Here is a 20,892-nt window from a genome sequence, read left to right on the forward strand (position 1 = left end):
TGATTTACAAATATAACATTGTTGATTGTAACCATCTTATTTTTCAATATGTAACATGTTCACTTACTGATTATGTTTTCTTTCTCTACATTTTAAAAAGGAACCACGTTTAAGAGGCATCTTTCGTCATGGTCAACCAGGGCATGGTGTGCCAATGCATATCGATAGTCCAAAGTCTACTTTGAAGACACGCCAGTCTTTCTTTCTGCAGACAACGCGTCTTACAAAACTTGCCAGACATGTCTGCAGAGGTATTTTGCAGCTGAAACAGGCAGCAAGGAGACCATTTGTTCCAATTAACTGTGCTGCCATTAAGGCAGAATGTAAGAACTTTTTAAATTCTTAGCTTTGACTTTCCATGCTTTCAACCATTCCTTGTCCCACTGTTTGCAATAAATGAACTTATGACTTACTACATTATTTATTTGTGTGGATTTTTTTTTGAATTTGCTCAAAAGCCTTCTGTAGCTGTTTGTGTTATTCTGTAAGCAACTTCAAGGAAGACTGTCTGCTCCAAAATTTTAAGAATATTTGTCAAAATATGTAATTTATATTGTAATTAAAATCAAAATGAAAGTTTGCAGTCATATTACTTTATCATACTTTTATTTCACAATAATGTAAAAAGTATTTGAACATTCCTAAGGTTAATTGGTACTGATACTTAATCCCCATAATATTTAAACAAATACATAAAGATTTAATGTGTAATGTTGGTGGCATTCCAATAGTCCTTGTCTTAACATAAAACATGAATTATTAAGGTATTAAAATATATTTTGACTCATAAAAGGTCAAGTATATTCCCTTAAATTGTACTGTCCTCCTCTAGCTCTAATTTTGATTTGGTCATACAGTTTTTGATTAAGAACAAAATTTATTAATCAACTGGGATGATTGCAAAATAAATATCTTAGCAGACGTTCTTTCTTTAAGTTGGCACTATTATGCTTCACATCTGCTGCTTTAGATGCAATCAAACTATCCTGGGCTATATGTGAGGTTTTAGAAATGGAATTTGACTCCATAAAGCCGAAGGATAAAAATCAAAACAATGACATGAAGTAGAATACTGGCAATTATCTAGCTGTAGGCAGAAAAAAGTCATTATGAAAATGCCTATAGTTGTAGTGCTGTTAGGTCATCTTTTCCACAAATGGTGCTGAATATTCTGCAACTAATATTCAGCGTACTTTGCAAGATGAAAATTATGATGGAAGCCTTAAATAAAGAGTTTACCGCAGCAGAGTTTCCTCCAAAATGCTTTCAACTTCCATACCTAATGACAATTATGTGTTACTTCAATGTTGAAAGCCATGTACAAGTGGCATCTGGGTGATAACCCATTAGTAGAAAATGATTGGCACCTTTTGCAGCTGCACTTTTGTTTATTGTTCTTCATTTGTGCCTGTAGTAAATCATGTGATTCCTTTAAAATGATGCATGCAATTTCTAATAATACATAATCGCAATCATCTTCGTAAATGTTCCACATTGTGTAAAACCTCTGATTGACAGCAGACTATTCTTCCAATGTAGAGATTGCTTGATTGGCAATTTATGAAATATGGAAAGAACTGGAAGATGGGACATGCAAGTAATTATTCTGAACAAGCTGACATTTTGTAATATCACAACTGAATACCAATTAATTCAACAATACATGGATGTCTGAAATATGCTTTTCATATTATGGAAAAGCTCAACACAAATTTCCTGAATACGTTGAACTCTACAGGAGTTAGAGGATCACTGAAAATGTGCTGGTGCATGTAAATGAATAGTTTAATTGGACTTTGAAAGTGCAAGATGTCAGCAGTTTATCCAGTATATTTTGTTTAAGAGATGGTAATGGTGTGACTTATCAGTTATTCTACTTTTTCCAATTTAACCAGGTAAGTAAAAATGGAGCATATAAAAGCAGCCAACTTCTTGTGAAATTTATTAAGATCAAACTTTACTACCAATTACATTTGAGATATTTTAGTTTTCCAATGCCTGGAAAGGATCAGAAGGAGAAATTAAAACAGAGTGGTTCCATTTTCCACTCTGTTCTAGGCAGATCTCCATATTAATGTGCTGTTGCTGTTAGAGGTAGATGAGGTAGCTCCTGGAGTTCATTTACAATGTGCCAAACCTTCGATGAAGACACTTGATAGGGATTGCCATCTACGTGTGCTGGCTTTGTCACTGAGGTGTAAAATGGTGTCGACAACTGCTATTGTTATCTGATTTGTATTAGAAGCCGGCAATGGACATTAGAAGAACTGTTGAAGAAATGCACATCTGATGTTAGAATGGATGCTGTTTACTCCTGGTCTTCACATTTCAAGCAATTTCAAGCAACACACATTATTAATAATATTTTCAAGCATTCATTATATAATTGAAGAACGCATATGGCAGCCTAGGAAAACCATTTGGTAACATAATTGTGAGTGATAAAATCAAAGTATGCATTGTGTAAAGAAAATTTTGTTTACTTAGGAGTGATCTTCAGTGTGTGAATAAGCTGAATGTTTTCTGCTGTCAGCAACCTCTTTAAATCTGATTTATATTTTGTTTCCTTGCATACAATCCAGGAATGGTTTTCTTGCTGAATGCATTCACTAACCTATTTTCTTAATAAGATGCAAGATAATAAGGCGTCATATTATTGCTGGAAAATAATACCCTGAAAGTAAATAAAGCAATTTTTTTGTTTGAATAGCAAGTAAGAATACATAAGGACATTGAACAGAATTTATGCTTCAGAGCAATATAACCCAAGGACTATTCCTAATTAAGGTGCTTTGTTTTAAAATCGATTAATCCAAGGGCCTCATGCTAAATTGCATAGTGTTGATTTGAATAGCTAATTATTCATGGTATTTTTTTTCCTCCATATTTTGCTTAAGAAGTGAATTCTATGACCAGGCTTTTAGCCTTGTTTGTCCAGATCTTAATATATTATAAATATTAGAATTGTTATTTTGAAATAACTAACACTCATTGATGTAAATTCTACCTAGTGTCTTCTCATTTGGGCATTTATTCCTGTTGCAAGTTTAAAAAAAAAGGAAATTAGTGTTAATTTGAGAAAAATGCTTAGAAATTTTTCTTTAAGTCTTGCACAGATCAGATTGTCAATAATTAAGACTTATTGTGTTATTATCCACCCACAGTGAAATGGAAAAAGCTGAAACTTTTTCTAGCATGTTGAGTGACAAAATACAGGTCCACCCCAGGTTACTAACCCTTGACTTCTGTACAGCCCGTACATACAAACAAGCGTTTGAGAGGCCGGTGGGATGCATTTGCCAGCTGCTGTGGGGCTGCAGGCATCTTCTGCCGTGTGGGAACTCACTTTGTGGCAATATCTGAATGGTTAGGTTAACTACACGTTGCCTTTGGTAGATCAGTGTTTATACTTAAATATATTGCCGGGTGGCCACTTTTCTGACTTGCAAACTGTTCAGGTTACGAACAGTTCTCAGAAACTGAACCCTGTTGTAACCTGTGGAGGACCTGTACCATGCAAGTACATCAACTTCATACACTCTGTTCACCTCAATGGCACATCACTAGGAAATGCTGCAGTGTAGCGAGCTCCTGGAGGAACATGCCAGTTCAGATAGGTAATTCAGGATTACAGCATTTAACCATGGAAATTCCTGATAGCATCATGTTAATTTTACTCCAAAATATTGATTAGTATAGGGAGCTCTAAAGAAAGCATTGGTGGGGTGGACAAAATGGAATAACTTTTTCCAGTGTTATGACTCTGCTTTTCATCTCTGGGTATTCAGTTCACTTGTAGAATTTCTATGTTGTAATTCATATTTTAAGGCATTATTACTCTGCAGTTCTACTCACTTCCTGGCAAAAAGAACTTAAAATGAGGTAAACTAGTTGAAATACTGCTGATGTCCTGTGTATAATATGGTAACTTTTGAAAGCTGACTGTTCTATAGTTGCTGGTCACATAATTATTAAATAATGGCAGCATATTTACTTAAAATAATATCATTATAATAGTCCAGAGATTTTTGTATGAAGAATTCTAATACTTTCAATGAACCATGTGGGTGTCAAAAATATATGCAAGTTACTTAGATTATGTACCTTGAACAAGATGCAGTTTTGAAGAAGGATTTATTGTAATGGAGAGATAAGAAAATTCAGAATTAGTTATAGGTTTTTGCAACATGGGCAGTTAAAGTTTTAACTCTTGTATTAGTATTATGCAAAGAAAAATTGTTCTTTTTCTGGAGTGAAATACAGTGACCCCCATTTCTGAATAGAATTGCATCATTCAGAAAATTTGGCGAAGAGATTACTGCCCTCAATCACCTTGCGGCCCTAATGTGACTTCCACTTAAGGGTTGCATGAGGTGAGCTCATTTCCTTGGATTATTTGGCTAAACTTAGACCACAGTGTCCTGTGGACACCTTTTGTGGGCACTCCTGTGGTAACATAGTCTTAAACAGGAATTGCTGGAACTACCTAACAGGTCAGGTGGCATCTGTCAAGGTGCTGCCTCACATGCTGAGTGCTTCCTGCATTTTCTGTTTTTATTTTCAATTAACAGTATCTGCAGTTTTTAAATTATTTCTCCAGTATGGTGTTTACTGCACAGTGCTGGAATGGGTGATCTACAATGTATATAAACTTATATCACTGAGCTCGCAGCCTTGGCACAGAAGTGGCATCTGCACTGCAACTATTCCCCTTCCCACCCATTCACCAATAATCCCAATCGCTAGCCCCTCCCATGATATGAGGCCAAATGCAATTCCCCATGCCCTGCAGAATGTTGCCAGACCAGTGTTGTCTGTCTCCCAAACCAATTTCACCACTTCCCACAACCAACAAGTGCTGGTCTTCCTGCACCTCAAACTGCTTCTCCAACTGCTGCTTTCCTGCTTCCAGTTCAAGGTCAAACACACCGCTCACCCTTCACAATGGCCCCCACCTTCAGCACCAATTGCCAGTTTCCTCCATCCCACCCGTCAGCTGGTTCTTCCCCACTTCTCCCCACCCAAACTGTCCTTTCTTCCCTGTCCACCCAATATAAATGCTGGGCTCCAATGCCCACATCCCCCCACCGTCATAGCACAGACCTGAATACCTGAGCCTGAGATTTCGGATTTCAGTGCCAATTAGAGCTTTCACTGGAGGGCTTCATGCACAGTTGTTGGTGCCCTACTGTCATGTCACTGTAGTGCACCCTGTCAGGTGCAAATATACTTTGTTTAATCAAAAATAATTCTGTAAAAAAACATACATATTCACACCATGTAAACACAAGCAACCTTTTGCATGTTCTTTGCCCTCTTGCATTGTGTCTGCAGAGGAGGTATGATGGAATGGATTACAAAGTGGCCTTTTGCCATGTGTCCTTCATATGTGTTGCACCATGCTTGGTTTGATATCACAGCATCTGTCCTTGGATTTTGAAATTTGGTGTTTGGCTAAACTCAGTCATGGATAGTTCCTTCTGGACTACAGGGCCTCTTTCATTTTCTAGGAGCAATTGATGTCTATCTAGCTGAGTGAACCTGTGAATAACTGGTAGAGCATAGAGTCCTGGGTTGTTGAACTGTTGGGGATGATACCAATGCATCGTTAACAACCTCTTCCATGCAAAGGTGCATTCCAGAAAGAGATAGGTAATCATCTCTCTCCTGCTGCAAACTCAAAGGCAGTTTGCAGTAGTAATGAGGTTTTCACTGTCTTGGAAGGATTGCATAGGGAGGGCCTTCCTCGCTATCATTCACCTTCTGGGCCCACACAGGCACAATGAATTTTTGGTGAGGTGAGGAGTGGTGGTCTAGTTTACCTGGGATAACCTATATCTGCTCAGTCAACATGCCTGGACACAGCATTCTCTGTGGAGACAGCTAGAACCTCAGGCACCTTCTGAAATGGCCATGTAGGAAAGTGGTCATTAGGGTTAGTTGTAGATTGGGGACAGCGTTCTTTACCCCTCCCCTCTTCTGGGGCTGTGTGCAATCTTCACCCTCCAAATGAAATAGAAGATAGCTCAGATGATTATGGCAGAGGTGTTTCGGGGAAAGGGCCTAATTTAGGTCATGTGGAGCAACACTTCAAGACATTGTATGTTCTCGACATGTTTTTGTCAGTTATAGTAAGAGAGCAATCACTCCATCTAACTAGCTTCTGTTTGGCCTTGGCAATTTGTTCTTTCCATTTTTGGTACAGACTTGCACACAGCTAGATTCCCACAACTTCAAGTAATGAAACTTGATGATGAAGGATACAAAGGATTCACCTACCTACTTTGTATTGGTATTGGTTTATTATTGTCACTTGTACCAAGGTACAGTGAAAAACTTGTCTTGCATACCGATCGTACAGGTCAACTCATTACACAGTACAGTTACATTGAGTTAGTACAAAGTGCATTGATGTAGTACAGGTAAACACAGTAACAGTACAGAGTAAAGTGTCACAGCTAGAGAGACAGTGCAGTGCAATAAGGTGCAAGGTCACAACAAGTGACGTGAGGTCATAGTCCATCTCATTGTATAAGAGATCTGATTGTTCAATAGTCTTATCACAGTGGGGTAGAAGCTGTCCATAAGTCTTGTGGTACGTGCCCTCAGGCACCTGTATCTTCTACCTGATGGAAGAGGAGAGAAGAGAGAATGTCCCGGGTGGGTGGGGTCTTTGATTATGCTGGCTGCTACACCAAGACAACGAGAGGCAAAGTCAGAGTCCAAGGAGGGGAGGCTGGTGTCCGTGATGCGCTGGGCTGTGTCCACAACTCTCTGCAGCTTCCTGCGGTCCTGGGCAGAGCAGTTGCCGTACTAAGCCGTGATACATCCAGATAGGATGCTTTCCAACAATAAGGTGAATTTGACATACTATTTAAGGCACTGATGGACATAAAGGATACTTACATTCTATAGAGGCTGTAGGAACCATGAGAGCAGGTTAATAGTGTTTAGGACCCATAAAGCACTAAATTATGTATTTGGCAGAAGATGTCATCTGATGAACATCCTCGATTTATGTCAGGGTATTTCAGATTAAGTAGATTGTGGGGTTACCTATGAAGTATTTGATTTAGACTTTCCATAAATGTGTGAAGTTCCATGTGAAAGGATTTCTAATTATAACAAGAAACAAGGTTTCAAACATGGGACATGCTAAGGTGTTAAGCTGAGTTTCAAGTCGTTGAGTTTATTGTCATATGCCCAAGTACAATGAGGTACAGGTACAACAGAAAAAATTTGCTTGTGGCAGCATCACAGGCACGTAGGTTAAACATGATGAAAGGAATCTGCGAAGTATTAATGTATGTATACCAGTTTCATCTATGTTTTTTTTTAAACCAATTTGGCTTCATGGGAATACTTAATTGCATCTGAGTGAAAATGTTGAGATTTTGTGCCTGAATATAGAAACGCAAAATTTAGATTTGCACTTAAGCTTTAGATTAAAGGTTTTAGTTAGTAATAAGTGCTGACCTGGGCACTAGATTAAGAAAACATAAACATTTGAACAGACAGAAGGGGCATCTTATTGAAAACTGCATGTTCATAAAATACAAAATAAAATGCCTTTTTTTGACAGATTTATATTCCTCCTTGGCAATAATTTGTCATAACAACAGTCTCATTCCTGTGTAGGTTGGATTCGCACGTACATGTGGAATCTTGTTTTATTGGTTGCATGGTTTGGAGGGATAGGATGATGAATTTTTGGTGATAATTTCGCCACTTGTTGAAAATGCCAAATAAATCAAAACAGCCTTTGTTTTTATCCTGAATCCATTACCACAATATACAGTCTTTATTGCTCTAATATAAATTTAATTGGTTATGTTTCATCAAGGATGGTAACAAGTTTAATTTTATCATTCTTAATTGAAGAATGGATAAGCAGTGGTAGCACCGTGATGAACATTTGATAACCTGCTACACGTTGAATGTGCTTTTGAGGATTCTTAACTTGGAATTCTTTTAAATTTTGCATTTGATAGAAAAAATGCACATAATTTTTGGTTCATTATTTGATTGTACAAGAAATGGAAAATTTTTTTATTTAAATAATTCTCCTTGGAGAATGCTGTCAACATGTCTGTTACTGGCAGCTGTTGCATGTACATTAGATGTTTCCTGTTTTGTCTACAGGTGCTGCTAGATTTCCAGATGCAATGAAAAGACCACTGAATATCAAAGCACCTTTGAGGAAGCCTCTGGCAAGTGTTATCAAATATCTAGGTGGGTGCTAATCGTTTTGGGAAAATACAGCTGAAAATATATCTGAATTGAATATGTACATTCATTCTCATATTTTCTCACAATATAGGAGATGTTTAATGCCAGCTCTCAGACCATTCCCTCACTTCCATTCCCCTACTTACTTCCCTGAAACCTATTCTCATATTAAGTTATTTAAATAAAAAAGGAAGTGCAGTTTTCAGAAAAGAACTATGTAATTGGGAAAATAATGGTGTGCAAGACAATAGAATATTTAAGCATTTAAAACAAATTTTCCAGTGCATCAGATTTAGGAATACCTCAAATAAGGAATGGGATAATTTTCCAGGTTCCTTGAAAGACACTTAGTCCACTGACCCTCTCCAAAGAATTAAACTTTTTTATGTATTCAACAATTCTTTGTAGAGTGATTTTGTTTTATGAATGAATTCTAGTTTTTTTTTACACAAGATGTAACAAATATGATTGCAATGCCAGAAGTAGAAACCTTTGGAAATAAAGATTTACACCAAAGTATTGCGCTCTGGAATACCATCCACTGATGTTTTGATGTTCCTGCTCAAACAAAAAAAAATTGTCTTTTGCTTATATGTTTATTATTTATTCAGGGATTTCACAATTTACAAGTTCAAAAAAGAGTTCCCTTTGATGGTACAAATGCAAGCAATAAAAATGTTTCCAGGTATCATTACATTATGAGAATTGAAGAAAGTTGAGCTGGTTTTCTTTGGAAAAGAGACTTTTAGGTAATCAAACTAAAATTTTCGAGCATATTGAATACAAATGAAGAGAATTTAGTTGCCAAAAGACATGTCAAAAATTATAATTGTGTAATAGCTGAGGATAAATAAGTTTAGTGTAATCTAAATGAGCTCATGGCGGACATTAATAACAAATTCAACGTACAGCAGCAGTACTTTATTTAGAATAATTATAAAACCCCAATGCATTTCACAATGGTGAACACTAACAGATAATAAGTTAGATGTAACAACATATGACCAAAGAACAATGTTGAAAGAGGGGAGAGAATTAGAAAAGTGGAGAGGTGTATAGGAAAGTGTTTGTACGTAGGGCCAGAAGGGTGAAGAATCTGTAACTGGGGAGGGCATGGGAGTGTGACTGGATTAAGAAAAAACAAAGTATTGTGCTCTGGAATGCCACCAGTACCAGTGGTGGGTCATTTTCTCATGAGATGCCAGATTTAGAAGTACATCCAATTGGTATGTAAAATCATTTTTGTGTCAAATATAGATTAAATTGCACAAGAAACCTAAATTAAGATGAACCCTCAGAGCATATTCCATATGCAGCATATCAATATGTTGTTTATCTCTGTGCAATTACTTATGCAAGGTAGAGGTTGTAGAGTGGGAAGAGATGAAACATCTTTGAAAGGGAGCAAATTGATAGTGCAGGTCATCACAGTTGCCTTGAGGTGTAGAGTAGCAGCAGTAGGAGAACAGGGAGCCTTAATAATGTAAATAAACATTAGAAGATGGAAACATACTATTTGTCTTATCCAATGTGCAGTGTTTTTCCTTTCTGGCAGTTTCCTAATCCTGTGTACTTATTGTTCCCATAACCATGCATTCCTCTTCCCTTTCACTGCTCATTTAACTTATTAAATGTGACATGATTTCTGCATGGTAGTGTAAGGGTTAGCGTAATGCTTTACAGCGCCAACAATCCAGGTTCAATTCCAGCCGCTGTCTGTAAGGAGTTTATACGTTCTCCCCGTGTCTGCGTGGGTTTCTTCCGGGTGCTCCGCTTTCCTCCCACACTCCAAAAGCATACGGGTTAGGAGCTGTGGGCACGCTATGTTGGCGCTGGAAGCGTGGCGACACTTGCGGACTGCCCCCAGAACACTATGCAAAAGATGCATTTCACTGTTTCGATGTACGTGTGACTAATAAAGATATCTTATCTTATCTTTGGAAGTGTATCCAATAGGCTTTTCCTGCTTTCTCATAATCTTCAGTTTAGTCTTAGTCCATGTCCCAGCGTTGTAGGCCTTGTAACCACTGTAACTATTAGTCTGGATCTGCTGCTGACCGAGCTGCTCCAGCTCACTGGTCACCTGCCTGATGGACCATGCTTTTGTCCTCCCTAGTGTGATTCTGGGGTGCATTGGGAGGCCAATTACAGCTGATCAGAGAGGACCAGCATTTGGCAGAGGCTTTCTTCACGTATGTGGTCAACTCAGCCTCCAGCATGGTTTTGACAGCTGGTGAACTTTTGCCACCAAGCTGTCACTGAATGTCTTTGGGGGGGGAGGGGGGAGGTGGGGGGAGATCATTAAGAAGTTAAAAAAAAATCTACAAATACTAAATTATAACATGCACGTGATGATGCACACATATGCACATGCACACTTAAAAAAAGTACATTCATGTAAACTGAATTAAATCTTCCCATTGAATTCAATGGGTCACTGAATTTGCTCCAGGTCTAACCTGGTGCTACTCAGCGGGCAGACTTCCCAGCCTAAAAGCTTGGAAATCTGAGGAAAGTCTGGGCCACTGAACTCCAAGATGTCCAATGAACGGTACCTAGCTGGAGCATGGGGCTGGACTCCAGGCCATGCCTAGGAATCTTGAGCTTATGCTCCATTAAATGTATAAAATTCGACAGACACTAACAGATCTGCTAACTTATCAGTGGAAGATCGGAGCAAAATATTTCCACCTATGCAGTCCCAATTCTTTAATTTTAATCACCTCCATCAAATTCCACCCCCCCCCCCCTTTAATCTTAACAACTCTAGCATTATATATGTACCTTATATATGTACCTTTTCCTATCAGGCAACGTGAATTGTAATCTTTCTCTTATTTATCCTGCATCACATTGCATCCACTAGTCCATATGGCTAATTTTTATTTGCTTAAACTTTTAAAGATCTTGTTTTTCCTCAAAATATATTTTTTTCCTGGACAAAAATACTATCAATAAAATCTGATATTCGTGAGGATTGAAAGTTAGGGACTTTGGATGGTGTTAAAACAGGAGCTAGATGTTAATTTTGTTTCCGCAAGCTACGGAAAGCTTGAAGCATGTGAGAAACCAGGGATCTTAGGAAAAAGGGAAGTGATTATAACTTGCTTTGTTTTAGATAGAAAAGTCAGAGTTGGTGAAGTTGAGGGTTGACCTGCAAAGTGTTTGTGAGAGTGTATATGAGTGAGATCAAATGTACAAAGGTATTTGCATTAGCCTAAACTGAATATATCATAGAGACTTGGATGCATGGTTTTGGAAAAGAATTGATTTATGCACAGACATTCGTTACAACGTGAGCTACATCAATTAGGTGTATATGATATTGTGCTACAATAACCTGTTGTACATCCTTTCGTTGAAGGAGATAATGCAACTCAATTGGGAACCAGACAGAGCAATATTTTTGTTTAAAATATATACTTACAGGGCTATGAACAGACAGCAAAGGAATGGAACTAACTGTATTGCTCTTGCATGGGGCCAGCACAGTGTTAATAGGTTGAAAAACTTACTCCTGTGTTAATTGTAATTGTATTAAAACCATTCGTCAGGAACCAAAAGCAGTTTTTTTTAAAAAAAGCATCAATTAATTGAACTTTTTTTTTGTTGCTCTTTCAATTCTTCTTGTTGCTTGACTATATTTTACATATTTTTAATGTGCAGAAGTGCATCCTGCTGTAAAGCCAAAGGTGTTCAGAACTGTACCAAGCATCACTTCCGGGAACTCCAGTCAAGCGTCAAAACGACTATTTACGATTCAAAACCATGGCTCTCCAACGATTCTAGGAAAGCGAAGCTACAGCCAGCACAATGGTGTGGATGGTTAGTTTGATGCCACAGTTTAATATGATATTGTAAAATAATGCAGCTAACCTTTGTATCAAGTGATATATCAAGTTTTATATCAAGTTTTATTTGTGTGTTATTGTTGCCTCCCATTTCCTTGTTCTTTGTAGAGGATCTTATAGTTTTTAATTGCATGATTTTCCATTGTTTGCACCGATGTTAGGAGATGCTTTCCACATGGATGATCATTGTGTTTTTCCTAGTTCTCTCTCAAAAAAGAAGACACTTGTTTCCTGTGCAGTGTTCCATCTAACCCTTGGATTTGGATCTCGCAGAAGATCTGAATATCAAAGCAGAGATTAATACATTGTATTATAACTTTACAATTCTAGCTGTAGTTATAGCAGAATTGGGCAGTACCTTGAGCCCACTGCATCATCATGCTGATCCTTTACTCTGTCAAGCCCCCTCAGAACCTTGTGTGATCACATGTTGTTCTTCTAAACTCGAAGATCAGGTCCAATTTGAGTTGAGTGCTTCAGTCCTGGACATCATTTATCTGTTGTGGTTCAGGGGTTTCATGTGATTTTCAAATTATAGCAATTAGCCTGCTGGATTACTTTATATGCGATTTGGTCTTTGAATAAGTTTCTTGTGATCATCTTTTTATAATTAAATGAAAATTCCGTCCACTTCTGCTAGAATAGTAGACCAATAGTTCATTAAAGCACATGAAACAACTTGGATGCTTTCAAAGTGACCTTTTAGATACTGCACTAGTCATAAAATAAACTGAAATTCCTCAACTTAATAAATTTTGTCAGACAAATCGCAGTTTGCGATCCTTATTCTAGCATGATGATCCCTTGGGCCATTGTGTTATTTCATTGCAGTTTCCACTGAGCATGCATTTTAAAGATTGGTGATAATAATATTTTTGAATGGATAAATGCACCACCATAAGTTACCTACCAGAAAGAAATGAAGTATAATTCCTGAACTACTTATTTGGTCTCAATGGTATCGTTGGAGTTTGGGTGTGTGTTTCTGTCCAAGGATTATAATGTTCAGAGAGTCATCCAGTTCCATTGGAAAGTGTCCATTTTGAATGAGGGAAAAATGAGTTGATTTGGTTAAGGTAAAATATATTGAATTAATATTCTATCATTATTGCAACATCTGTATCTATTTTGTTAACATATCTGGGATGAAAAGTTCTATTAGATAGCACACTTGCTTCTGTTCGTATGACTCGCTCCTGTAGAAGCAAGTCTACACATTGAATGCAAGTCCTGTTTAAAGGGGACCCATCTGAGGAATCTGGCATGAAACCACTGATCGATAGATAGGTAAATCCCCAGCAAATTATGTACTTGCTTCTCATTGCGATTCTTGGTCTAAAGCCAACTGCCGTGTTCTTCAGCACCAGCGTGTCCCCAACTTACTCCACAAGCCCTCTGACCCCTACAAAACTCTCTGACCTCCCCCCAAAGCCAGTGGCCGTGGGCCTCATGAGCAATAGAATTCTGAAGTAGCAGGTCCTTGTACACAAGGTGCTCCAGCCTACCACAGATGACTGACTTCATGCACCTTTCCCGGGAAGGGAGAATTTCTCAGGTCTACGTATGTAGTTCATGTTGATCTATACGAGTGAGGCCTAGAAATTCTTTCAGAGTTAAAAATTACTGAGTCTTTTGAACAAAATGTGCACCACCAAAACTAGAATCTGGTTGTGCACATTGCCCCAGTTCTAACAAAGGGCCTTTGATTGAAATGTTAATTCTGTTTTTCTTTCCACACATGCGTCCTGAACTGTGTGTGTTTCTAGCAATTTCTGCTTATATTTCAGATTTCTGACATCTGTAGTTTGTTTCTTTTCATTTTCTGTAACTGGCTGAAAGCTGGTTACTCTACACAACCACGCTCATTCACCTGGTTGAACTTGATATTGAACAACTTCCTTTCAATTCCAGTCACTTTCCCCAGAATGTGGCAATGAGAACTTGTGCAGATCCAAACTACGTCTGTCAATTCTTGGGATATGTGGGACAGTCTTTGTTTCAGTCCTACTCAGGACCCCTTCCACAATCTTTTTGCTGGTACGCTGATGATTGTATTGGTGCTGCTTCCCGCACTTGTCCAGAACTTAAAAATGCTGCCAATTTTTAACCTGCTGTCACTCTGACATTTCACTTCATTTTTTGGACTTCTCTGCCTGTATCTCAGGGGATGGGTTAGTAACCAATATCCATTTCAAGCCCACAGACTCATAGAACTATCTCAACTATAATTCCGTGCACACAAGTTCCTTTAAAGATTTCATTCCGTTCTACCAGTCCTTCCACATCTAGTCTGATGACAAGACTTTTGCTTTCTATTTCCTGTCTACCATAGTCGATAGGGTTTCTATCAGAACCGGTCACTTCTGTTGTAAGATAAATATTCCTACAGTTTTCTCTCTCCACAAACACTGCATTTCACACCCTTGTACGACTTTGACAGTTTTCACTCTCTCTAACTGCCTCATTAACCTATTGACAAGATTCCTTCCGAAACTGGGCAACTCCAGCCTTACCCAACCAGAAATATTCTCTTTGTCCCATCCACCTCTTCTCTGCAACTTAAAACAAATGTGTTTTATTCCTTTCCCAGTTCTGATGAAGGGCCTTCAAGCTAAAAGGTGACCCATGTTTCTCTTTCCATAGGTTGTGCCTGATCTGTAGAGTGTATCCAACATTTTCTGTCTTTGTTTTGGGAACTTTTGTTCAAGTCCAGCTAAGTATCTGGAACTAGATATGTTTGTTTCTGTGCTGACATGTGTAAATGGGCCACCGTTCCATCATGGAAGTGACCAGGATACCTGCTTTCTCCAAGCATAGGAGCTTCATTATGGATTAAGATCACGTGAACTCCTATTCTTCCCCCATTCTATTTATCATCCTTTTATGGTGTTGGTGGAAATTGCACCTAGAACTCAGTGTGTGACGTTTGATCCTGGCTTCTGAGTCCTATGCCCTATTCTAACTGTAGTTACAGCAGAATTGGGCAGAATTTGTAAAACTGTTACTTTAGCATCTTTTTGTCAGGTCTGAATTTGTGACTGGATTGCTTCAAAATTAGCCTTAAAGTCAAATTCAATAACTTTCTCTAATTTATCTAATGGAGCTTTTGTGTAGTCGCTATACATTTATTTGGATCAGTTCAATTCCTGGTCTACATGCTCATTTAACCAACCTTGGCTATGGTGACAATTTTTCCCAGTATCTTTCGCTTGCAGCTGATTGAAATTATCCCATTATGAAGTATTAAGGGTTCAAGCTTTGACCACTCAAACTAACTGCTATGAGCAAATTAATTTTGTGTGATTCAGTACTGGCAGAAGGAACTTATACTTTCTCATTGGGACCAAAAGTATATGATTTTTGGCTGTTGAAGGCACTATGTGGAGTTGAATATGAAATATTGCTGTATTAAATGTGCAATTTTGTTGAATTCTGAAGTTGGCACTAACAGCAGATAATGTGGAGCTCATATAAACCATTTCTATTTCTTATTGTCATCAGGGAGTGTGAAAAAGCGACTTTTGACATCTTATAGGGGTAAGATGTTACAATGTTAATGTATTTACGGTTTGTGTGAATGACATAATTATTTACAAATAGGGGGATTCTTTTCTATATGTGTTTTTTTGAAGTACTTTTATGAATTCCAAACAAATTGTATAATATCGCATGTCTGAGCATGTAAGTGATGCCTGGGTCATTAATGAAATAGTTGAGAAAGAGCTTTCCTCCACTCACAACACGGATGTTCACACTTACTCCCTCTTGTAGATGACCGTTTTAAAGATAACATCAGATTTTACATACCCACTAAAGCGAATTGAATAAATGTTTTAAAGGAGTCCCAATGACATTGAAAACAAAAGAAAACATGCTATCCACTACATTAAAATAAAATAAGAAAAGGTACTTCAGCTATATCTGTAACATCTAGTATTTAGGTGTCATTAGTGTTCATTAATCTTTAAATAGAATTTGTTACAAACATATATCCATTAAAGTCACACCTTTGCAAGCAAAATGGTCATTTTGCGTTGACAAAATCAGAGGCAAACAGGAATGATTAAGTAAAACAATACTTCGTAAAAAGAATGTGATAAAATTAGAGCAACCAAACCTTAAATATCCTAATAATAAGCCCATGTAGTATAATAACTAATCTGCGTTTAGGTGTAAATAGTTTTTTTAACCTGTGTCCCATCTATTAAATTATCTGATAGAAAACTTCTTTATTCTCTGCTGTGGTTTTTTTTGGTATAGAGTTTAATATTGAATTTGTTCAAATGGGCCAAGGAATGGCAGATGAAATTTAACTCGGACAAATGCATTTTGGTCAGTTAAACCAAGACAGGATTTGCACAGTAAATTGTAGGGACCTGGACAGTGTTGTGGACATAGGGGTAGAAGTACATTGAAAATGATGACAGAGGTGGTGAAGAAGGCGTTTGGCATGCTGGCCTTCATCAGTCAGGGCATTGAGTATAGGAGTTAGGACGTCATGTCGCAACTGTACGAGTTGTTGGTGAGACCACACTTGTTGGAGTATTGTGTGTAGTTCTGGTTGCCCAGCAACTAAGCTGGAAAGAGTGCAGGAAAGATTCATAAGTACGTTACCAGGACTGGAGGGCTTGAGTTATAAGGAGATGCTGGATTGGCTGAGACTTTTTCCCTAGAACATAGGAGACTTAGGGATGACCTTATAGATGTATATAAAATCATGAGGGGCATAAATAAGGTGGATGGCCACAGTCTTTTTCCTGGGGTAGGAGATTCTAAAATGAGACAACATAGATTTAAAGTGAGAGGGGAAAGATTTAAAAGGGACCTGAGATGCAAGTTTTTCACACACAGAGTGGTGGGTGTATGCAACAAGCTGCCAGGGGAAGCTGTAGAGGTGGGTACAACTACAAAGTTTTAAAAAGCAGTTAGACAAGTACATAGAAAAGGTTTAGAGGGATATGGGCCAAACACAGGCATATGGGACTAGCTTGGATAGACACCTTGGGCAGCATGTTGAGCTGAAGGGCCTGTATCTGTGCTGTATAACTCTGTGACTCAATGAATCATTGACTCTACCATTGTCTAAGAATCCAGAGTCAGTAAGGTAATCAAACTAAGGTCAGAAATGTGAGGCGCTGCACCTAGGTTGTTGCCTTATAAATAAAACAACCATCTAAAGTGAATATTATAGAACAGCATTTTCAAAACAAATCCCAGCTTTTTTTAAATGAATTGAATGGTAATATGGCTCTCTTGAATGATTCTCAACTATTCTGGGCTGATTTAAAATTAACCTCAATCCTTCTGGTTTAAGGATAGAAAAAATACAGCAAGGCTTTGGTTCTGATGCCATGTTAGTGAGGACAGGAGTGTTCTGCTGTGATTCACCCAAGGTGAAATAACTCCCTGTCCAAGTTCAAGTTAATGATTCACAATTTTATACTCATATCATGCTATCTTCTGTTGACCAAGTTAATTCCATAAAGAGTTATCATCAGTTAATAAGCCACATTGTCATGATTAAGTGCAATCATGCATTAAAAGCCTATACACAATCCTCCCAATATGAATCATAGAAAGTACAGCACAATACAGGCCCTTCGGCCCACAATGTTGTGCCGACCTTTAAACCTCGCCTAAGACTACCTAACCCCTACCCACCACATATCCGTCTATGTTAAATTCCTCCATATGCTTATCTAGCAATCTCTTGAATTTGAATGTACCTGCCTCAACCACCGCCCCAGGCAGCGCATTCCATGCCCCAGCCGCTCTCTGGGTAAAAAACCTCCCTCTGATATCTCCCTTGAACTTCCCACCGATTACTTTAAAGCCATGCCCTCTTGTATTGAGCATTGGTGCCTGGGAAAGAGGCACTGGCTGTCTACTCTATCTATTCCTCTTAATATTTTGTATACCTCTATCATGTCTCCTCTCATCCTCCTCTCCAAAGAGAAACGCCTTAGCTCCCTTAGTCTCTACTCGTAATGCATACTCTCTAAACCAGGCAGCATCCTGGTAAATCTCCTCTGCACCCTTTCCAAAGCTTCCACATCCTTCCTATAATGAGGCGACCAGAACTGGACACAGTACTCTAAGTGTGGTCTAACCAGAGTTTTGTAGAGCTGCATAATTACCTCACGGCTTTTAAACTCTATCCCACGACTTATGAATGCTAACCTCCCATAAATATGCAAAAAGAGTTAGACTCAATGAAGAAATGCCTGTAAAGTTCATAGTGAAGGTAAAATTACGTTAAAGAACCTACACTATTAAAGCTATATAAACGAAAAAGATCACATGGAAGTTAGGTAAGCCTTCCTGTTTTGCCTGTGTACTTTCAGATATCTCCTGACCCCTTTGGTGAAGCTGCAGCCCTATTATTCCCAGATTTCATAATTTTATAAACAGTGGTAATTGAATGATCTGCTTTCTTTTGAAAATAATGTTGATTGGGTTCACATTATGTCAGAAAGAAATAAAGTAGTCCAAATGCTTAGATGTAATTAACCAAACACAGATTGAATCCATGAATTAAGAATTGTTTGAATTTTCATTACAATAAAATTAACTGGAATTATATTCTATATTTGATGCGTAACTTAAACAGTAATTCTGGGGTTCTTGTGGGACTGAACTTCATTCTGATTTGTAAATGAGGGCAGGAATCCACAATGCATTAGAAAGACAAGTGTGCCTTGTCCTTATTTGTCAGTATCAGAAACAGTATTGTGTTATTATGAGTTTGAATACCTGAGAAAACAATGGTTTGTTTCAATGTTGTTAAATTAATTTTCTGTTTAGTGAACCTGGCATAGACTTCATTAAGATTTAATTGGAATGCAGTCAAAATTGTCATGTGTGAATTGTTGCAAATTTTATTAAAATTTTGCATGATTAGAGCATAAACTTAATTTGAAAATCTAATTTTTCAGATGTTGCAAGTCATACACAAGGACCATTAATAGTAAGTGTTTTTTTCTCTCTAATACTGAATAATCAAGCTTGTCTTAATCAGAGAAAATAGTTGCACTGATTCATTTAATTCTTAATTAATGTTCCAACAATTTTAAGACTATAAGCTACCACCGTAGGTTCTGACAGAAACCAGCCTGCTGAAAAGCATCTGGGGATTTGCCATGATAAACGCCTTTCCAGCAGTGCCCTACTTTTTTTTTCTCTGATTTAAAGCAAGTACCGGATTCCAGGCGGTAAGCTTCCTAGTGTTTGTTCCGATAATTTAATGAGCCAGATTTAGAAACACAGTCATATTCAGCTGAAGTCAAGTTAAGCTCTGAAGGAAAGGGTCTTCCTGGTTTCTGTTGGGAGTATGATGGTTCAAAAATGCACATTGTGTGATTTAATTATAGGCAAATATTCCTATATCAAAAGAAACTAGAAGTGGTACCATTAATCCATTGTTTAAAGGTTAACTCATTCACTTAACATCTCATTCAGATGAATAATGTAAATATTCTCATTGTTCTGATTGCACCTAGGAGGAGGAGAGGATTTTAACAAGAAGGGAAAAATTAAAGCTGACCCCAAGTTGAGTTAAGGCAGTGAATCTGGCATTTTCAATTTTAATGTTAGCATGCTTGTTACTAATGGGAATATTTGGATAAATAAACCATCAGATGAATAAATTTAACATTTTGCACTGTGAAAATTTCTCACGCATGTTTTTCCCCAGCAAATTGATTAGCTAATGATTATTTAATTTGATTACAAATTAATGAAACAAGTACTTTTCTTCCAGCTTAATTAACTTTATGATATTTTCTGTTTGGTCCGTAAGACGTAAGATGACTGCATTTTCCTGCATATTTGTAATAGCAAATATTGTTTTATAAAATGTACTTGATATTTTTTTTATCCAAATTGCTACTCAAAAATATATTCAGCAAATTATGGTCCTGAGAGTAAGCATGTATCCACAGAAGTATCCAAGCTTAGGACATTCGGTGAAAATGAATGTCTGAAGTGAACAATCTTAAATATCCAATTGACTAATATGAACAGATCAAAATAAATCGGTTCACAAGTCTGGGCTTTGACGTTGAGACATGCATTTAGTAATAAGTTCTTGTCTGGTTATCTACATGCTGTGATGTCTCCTGTGCCCCATTCTATGCCTCACTGTGCAAGTCTTTGCTTTATGCTGCTTCTCCTCTGCCACCTCATTTCCAAGCAGACCAATTAAGTGCTATTAAAGAAACCCTCTCTTGACATGCCAAGCAACATCCAAATCAACCAAAAATTTGGTCAAACTAAACCCCAACACCCTAAAATGGATAGGGGCAACTTGCCTTAATGAAGGTCAGGATACCTTTAAATACTAAAAAAAAATCCTCTTTAAAAAAGATCCTTGCCACCATTTGCTTCCATGATGTGCTTAATGTGTAGAGGAAATGATGTTTGGGGCAAATGCAGACTACAGTTTTGGGAATTAAGTTTGATTACAATGGTCTGGATTCCCTGAGAAACACCCATAGTTCTGTTGGAACGGACAGCATTTATCTCTGTCATTGTTTTGATGCTGCGGCTCCCAGAGAAGTGTGCAAAAATGGAAGTCCCAAATTTCCTGATAGGTGCTCACCAGTAATTTCTGTTCTGTGTTTCATCATTGGACTTCGTGCAATTGCTCAGAATTTTCCCTGAGAAGTCTACCCTCTGAACCTGCACTAGATTGGCCCTGGCACAGGTTCAATGACTCAATTCATTTCACTGGGGAAGAATGCCCATGAGGAAGAAATATTTTGAATCTAGTCTTCTTAAAAAGTATTTAATTATGTATGCATTTTAATTTTAA

At 37.7% G+C, this 20,892-nt stretch overlaps 1 protein-coding gene across 8 annotated transcripts in view; it reads left to right on the forward strand.

The window, feature by feature from the left end:
* mta3 (metastasis associated 1 family, member 3) overlaps positions 1 to 20,892 on the forward strand; it is a 188,536-nt gene that overhangs the window by 135,728 nt on the left and 31,916 nt on the right. For 6 of the 8 annotated variants that reach the window (XM_052012144.1, XM_052012141.1, XM_052012137.1 and 3 more), the window contains exons 14-18: positions 101 to 323; positions 8,143 to 8,232; positions 11,896 to 12,054; positions 15,582 to 15,617; positions 19,016 to 19,047. In XM_052012144.1, the coding sequence (XP_051868104.1) occupies positions 101 to 323; positions 8,143 to 8,232; positions 11,896 to 12,054; positions 15,582 to 15,617; positions 19,016 to 19,047 (540 nt within the window). Of the gene's footprint in view, positions 1 to 100; positions 324 to 2,242; positions 2,369 to 8,142; positions 8,233 to 11,895; positions 12,055 to 15,581; positions 15,618 to 19,015; positions 19,048 to 20,892 lie in introns of those variants that run through there. The other 2 variants (XM_052012138.1, XM_052012145.1) reach the window with 2 other exon arrangements.

Source organism: Pristis pectinata, chromosome 3, assembly GCF_009764475.1.
Source record: "Pristis pectinata isolate sPriPec2 chromosome 3, sPriPec2.1.pri, whole genome shotgun sequence".
NCBI classification, from domain to species: Eukaryota; Metazoa; Chordata; class Chondrichthyes; order Rhinopristiformes; family Pristidae; genus Pristis; species Pristis pectinata.